We start from the raw sequence: 5,901 nt of genomic DNA, 5'->3' as shown, positions 1-5,901 counted from the left end.
CTCATAGCAGGCTGAGATCTCTTTAGCCCTGGGTGTCTTGTCTGGCCACCCAAGGCCACACTCATGGTCTCCTGGCTCCCAGTGGAGGGGATGGCCATCAACAGCCCTGCTCAGCAGCAGGCCTTCCTGTGTAGAGCGTTTTCCTACTCAATTGCCTTGTTTTGATGGAGTCAAGCGTGGCCAAATGCCACGTGCTGCCCCGGGCTTGTCGCTTTTTGCAGCAGGGAGAACATACCCAGCACTGTGTGGCTGGGGCACCAGCGTAGCTGTCCCAGCCCTCACCATGCCAAGTGGGATGGTCAAAGCTAGAGGTGGCCTGAGAGTTCTGCACTTGGGGTGGCCCTAGGGATGAATGGGGAAGAGCAGCAAAATGCAGCCATGAAATCATCTTCCCGCTGCAGAGGCCCTTTCCTGTAGCTCTTGGCTTGGGGTAGCTGTGGAAACGTCCTTCCAGCCCCCCAAAAAATCTAGGTGTGTTGTCTTGTTCCCTTGTCACTGTTGCCTATCCCATGCTTGGCTGAGCAGGTCAAGAGCATGTGGGAAGGTCCCAGCTCTTGGAGAGGCAGCACTGGGGGGCTCCCCTGTGGTGGCCCCACTCATGCCGCTGCTCTCTGTCCTGCAGATCACCAGTGGCTCCGTTGGGAAGGAAATGCTTACCAGCATATTCAGTGCCACTGCAGAAACCCTCTCCACTTCCACCACTACCCACGTTACCAAGGTAAGAGCAGCTCCAAAGCAGGCAGCCAGGGGGTTCCTGATGCAAGCCACTGGAATTTGAGGATGGGTGGATTTATATTGTGGTTGGTACTGCAGAAAATACCCCTCCAAAGTATCTGCTGTCCTTTGGGGGATGGCAAGCCAGCACACCTTGTGCCAGCAATGGCAGCTGGGTTTACGTGGGGTGTATTGGGTTTATTAGAGCTGAAGTGGCACAGGCAAGGAGGAGTGATGTTTGGAAATGAAGGAGACGAGGCTGCATCAGAGTACCTCACCGATGGCCATTTCATTCCCAAATTAAGTGCACATAAATTAAAGCAGCAGCTCAGTGAGGGACCTGAGTAGGAAGGAGGTGTGCTCAGTACCTGGCACCCTGCCCTTTTTTCCTCACCACCTGCGGCCAGCTGTGTCTTGCCAGTTCTAACCATGCACCCTGTTGAGGGTAGTGAGAGATACGCTAAATTACCGAGGGAGTTCATAAAGTGAAGCTGGTGTTGTCCCTCCTGCCATGGGCAGAGCTACAACCACCGGGAGGTTGCTTGTGGGACGGCTGTGGGTGAGTGCTTTCCTTCTTGTTGTGCAGACTGTGAAAGGAGGGTTTTCAGAGACCCGGATAGAGAAGCGCATCATTATCACAGGAGACGAAGACGTGGACCAGGACCAGGTAGGAGCAGGATGCTCTGGCTTTGCCTGGCTCTGGCTGCCCCAGTTGCAGCACCACATGCTTCTAGTTCTGGCTCATACCTGTTTACACCTTCTTTCCAAACACTGACCCATGAGGCCTCAAATCCACCAGCTCTGTCCAGCAGTACAGATCCCCATGGGGTGTAGTGACACTCAAGTGAAGTCCCAGCCAAACTCCCATCAGTGCCCACAGCAGCAGTGAAGCAGCGGTAAAAGTTGCATCCCAGTACAGAGCCCCGTGAGGGAATCACCTTTTTATTTTCTTAAAACACATTTCCAGCTGCCCATTCTCTGTTGAAATACTCCACCAAAGGGACCCAGGTTCTTCCCTCTTCCCTGCACAGTCTCACTACGGTCTGACTCACTCCAAGTGATGGTGTTCTGCATCTGCCTTTGTGATAGAGGAACAAAAAGTGACAAAATTCCATGATGAAATAACACAGATAGATTGACACAAATCTCTAGGGCCACAGGGTCATTTTCCTGTGGCCTAACCCTTTGTGATTTGTTGCTTAAAAAGAAAAAGAGCTAAAGTATTTAAAAGGCTCTAAAATAATTTTTAGATATTTTTAGAATTATAATAATAAATCTAATTACATTATTATTGTGGATTTTTCTAGGGTTTTGCTGCATAGGGAAGTGCTGCCGTTCCTTTGCTTGGGTTTCAGTAGGGAGCCTGGGACATAGCACATCTCTACAGAAAAAAACAAGAGAAAGGCAGTGCATGAGGCATCCCAGTGGTGTAGGAATCCCCCATCAGGGTGGGCTCCAGCCTCTTCTGCTAGGCTACTGTGGGTTCAGCTTTGAGCCTCTGCATCTGTGTCCTCCTGGAATCCCACTCAGCTCCAGCTGCTTTCTGTCCGCTGGTTCTGTCTGGCTGAGAGCAATGTACCAGATTTCAGGGAAGTGATGATAAGTGTTTTCATCCTTCTGGTTTCTAGGCACTGGCTTTAGCAATCAAAGAGGCAAAACTACAGCATCCTGATATGCTGGTAACCAAAGCTGTGGTATACAGAGAAACAGAACCTTCTCCAGAGGAAAGGGACAAGAAACCTCAGGTAGGTGGAGAAGTTACCAGGTATGATTTATAACTGCTGCATAAGGGGTGGATGTAATGGGGCAAGTGCTTCTGATTCCCACCAGCTGCAGGTCTGGTGAGCGTTGCTGCTCCTTGGCACTAAGGGTGGCAGCTCTTGGCCAGCAGTTACAGTGTGATGGTGGCTCTGGCCATGGTCCCACCGGTTAGAAAGCCAGTGCCATGCCACCAAAAGCAATTCCCCAGGTGTCACCTTGCTGTCCTGTTCAGCAGAGGGGTCAGAGTCCTTTGCATGGAAAGAAGAAAAGGCCTGCTTGTCTCCCTGGGGTGGGGAGGGAAAGAAGTGATACCGGTTTTGTGGATGGGCTGAGAAACTTGGCTGCAGGTTCTGCAAAGCCAGTCCAAAGATCAGAGCAGTGTTTGCAAATAAAGAGGTTTCTTTAGTCCCATCAGATCCCCAGGTTGTCTTTTTATACACAGCAGTACTCAAGGTTTGCACCTCACCACAGGTGCCCCAAAGCAGTCATAGCCCCAAATGTTTTTCTTCAGGGCAAAGCTGGCTTGAAGAGTCCTGCCCCACTCCAAACCTCCTACTCTGACCCCGCTGCTCCCCCATCAGCCAGGCTGCTGCAGCTCTTTGGTGGTGGCACAGCCCAACAGACCTCTGTGCTGGAGGAGCTGAAGGGCAGAGGAGTGTGGTGGAGAGGAGGAGCATCTGAAAGCAGCTTCACTGCTGAAAAATGTCTGAGGAGCTCTGTCACCAGCCAGGCTGCAGGTGTGTTTCGAGAGGCCTCTTTGGAAATGTGATTTGGTGTTTCTTTATCATATGAAGATTTTGATTGGCAACTTTTAAGCTTGGAAAAGTGACCAGCTCCATTGCAGCTTGGAAGGGCAGAAGAAGCTCTTGTATCTGCCTAATCGTACCTCCTACGGCACAGCACAAACAAGCAACCCCAAACTCCTGAATCACTTAGGGAGCCACCCGATTTTAATTGAATGGCTTAAAGTAAGGGAGCAGTGACTCACTGTTACCTCCCCCATACCAACACAGCCCAGTCAATTAAGAGTTCCTGCTAATTACCAGAGGTCCTGGTAATTAAGTGCAAACTGTGGCCCCAAGTGTTTGCAAATTTACTGTCCAGTGCCCTCATACAAAGAGGAGCCCTTTTATAGTCAAAGAAATCAGCACCCCATGACTGGTCATTTCCATCTGCCCCTCATACAGGAATCTTGACCAACATGTTCCTGGAAGTCGGCATCTGTATTCAAACCTGGAGAACAGTGGAGAAGGAGCCTTCATGCTGGATTTGTCAGTAAGACATAGACATCCTGGCTGCAATGTTCATGGCGAGAGACAAAAATTTTTAAAAAAGGAATAGCAAATATATTATATATATATATACATACATACATATATATATATATATATAAACAGGAAACAAAATGCATCCTTTGCACTGCTGCTCTATGCTGGAAATGAATAGCAAACAACACCACCAACAAACAAAGCCAACCCTCTTTGCAGATAAATTGAAGAATTTACTGGATTGGTGATAAAATAAGATTTAAAAAATCATAATAACAACAATAATATTGTTAACAATACAATAAGCCACCATCTTGCATGTTACATTAAAGGATACATAATCATGAGTTAATTTGTTGCACACTGAATGAAAAGGAAAACTGCTTTGCAACAAAGCAAGAAGTAAGCAAACTGAAATAAAAAAAAACACAAGCAGAAGCAAAATCATTCCCCACCTCTGGAAAGAAGAGAGAAAATCAGTGAATTTATTACCTTAGAGTTATTTTCTGATTCACACGTGTGGTTTTGCCCTTCTCCTCATTCCATGCTGGTTCTTTTGCATCTTTTGCAGTTCTGTTAACTCTTCCCCTTCCATTCCTTATCTTCTTTGTGCACTTGTCCAACCTCTTGTCCTCCAAAAGTATTTAAGAATGGATTTCATTTCAAACAAAACAAATTATATGTATATGGTTTCTCATTTATAAAAAAAAGCAGCCTGTAGGGGTTTCATATGGATGTGCATTTAAGTTATGTATATTATTATATATAACGAGGGGGGAGGGAGGGAACAATATGAAATAATTCAACAGTGCTGGTAAATATGATGACAGCCTTTTTAAATTATTAACTCTTTGATTGACTGTGGTTGGTGTATTTTCAGACTCTTAGATCACATGTGGGACTCAGTCCTGCAAGAAGAGAAGGGGGAAGGTTTCAGCTGCTCCTGTTTTGCGGGGGAAGCGGAGAGGGCAAGAGATGGGAGATGTCCTGCCGGCTGATCTGCAGTGTATGGTGGTTGGATTTGGAGGGCCAGTTATGACTTTGGAGGGGCAGGGGAGGAGGTGGAGGCTGTGGCTTCAGCAGCTGTAGGCAGGATCATCTCCCTGGCCCCCACCCAGAGCCATGGTCAGCTGGGAGCAAGGTGGCAGCAACAGGACTGCATTCATCTCTCTCCTCCAGCCCACTGAGCTGTGCTGGTTGTTGGGTAGTTTTGCTTTGTCTCTGGATCTCAGTAATGAAGTAACTCGAGCTTTGTAGCAGGGCTTGAAGCAGAGGGGTTGTTTCTGCCCTGCCTAGGGTGCGATGGCAAGAGCTTCCCAAGGTGCTGCGGGCTGGTGACAGCAGTGGCAGGGTGATGGCAGTCCTTCCCCCAACCTGCCTAGGGATGGGCAGTGGAGAGACCCTGCTGTCTCCATCACTGCAGAGCATCCCCAGCATCCCAGGCTGAATGAAAGAGCCCAAGCCCTCTGCATAAGAAGGTGCGTGGTGAGGAGATGTCAGTGGAGCTGCCTTCCCCCAACTCATCCCAGTTTGGCCTTTAGCCACTGGCTTCCTCTCCGGCTGCCTTTGGAAGGGGATCATGGGCCAAGCCCAGGGCCTCGTACACTGTGAACCAGGCAGTTAGGGTAGACTTGGAACCAAAATCGTAAAGGAAATAAATGGGTTTCCTTCTTGGAATCATCTCTAGCTCCTGTGGAAACAGAAGGGCCCACGATTCTGCACCATTTTGCCTTGAGTCTCCCACCCTTCACGCAGACTGTGCCCAGAAATAGGTGTGTTTTTCCAGGCCTTGCAATGGCTCAGAGGATGACAGCAAGCAGGAGAGCCTGTGCTGTGAGGATGTTGTGGGCAGATTCCACGCACAGCCTTTGCTGTCCTAGGAGAGAGCCCGCGCTCTGTCAGCCACGCTTCACCAGTTGCTTGCTAGTATGTCCCCGTGAAGTCTGTTCTCCTTCTGGCAGAGAGGTTTCTCCTGCAAGTGTGAAAGGCATGAGCATAGGCTGCTTGGGAAGCAGATAGAGCTGCTGGCTGGTGCCAGTACTGCCAGGTCATGAGGGTCTCCCCAGCTTCTATCCAAGCGCTTTCAGCTACCTTTAGAGAGCAGACCGCCGACCAAAAAAAAAAAGAGTTAAGGCAGTTGCAAAGATGCTACTTTTCT

General features: G+C 48.9%; 1 protein-coding gene across 1 annotated transcript; it reads left to right on the top strand.

The window, feature by feature from the left end:
• Positions 1-593: 593 nt before the first annotated feature.
• LOC104527009 (band 4.1-like protein 1) lies at positions 594-4,586 on the top strand. Its single transcript, XM_010170617.2, has 4 exons — positions 594-718; positions 1,301-1,381; positions 2,343-2,459; positions 3,663-4,586. The coding sequence occupies exons 1-4, from the start codon at positions 599-601 to the stop codon at positions 3,669-3,671; spliced, it is 327 nt and encodes a 108-aa protein (XP_010168919.1). The 5' UTR covers positions 594-598; the 3' UTR covers positions 3,672-4,586.
• The last annotated feature ends 1,315 nt before the right edge of the window (positions 4,587-5,901 follow it).

This window comes from Antrostomus carolinensis, unplaced genomic scaffold (genome assembly GCF_000700745.2).
Source record: "Antrostomus carolinensis isolate BGI_N321 unplaced genomic scaffold, ASM70074v2 Scaffold55106, whole genome shotgun sequence".
NCBI classification, from domain to species: domain Eukaryota; kingdom Metazoa; phylum Chordata; class Aves; order Caprimulgiformes; family Caprimulgidae; genus Antrostomus; species Antrostomus carolinensis.
This window is presented reverse-complemented; position numbering and strand designations above follow the sequence as displayed.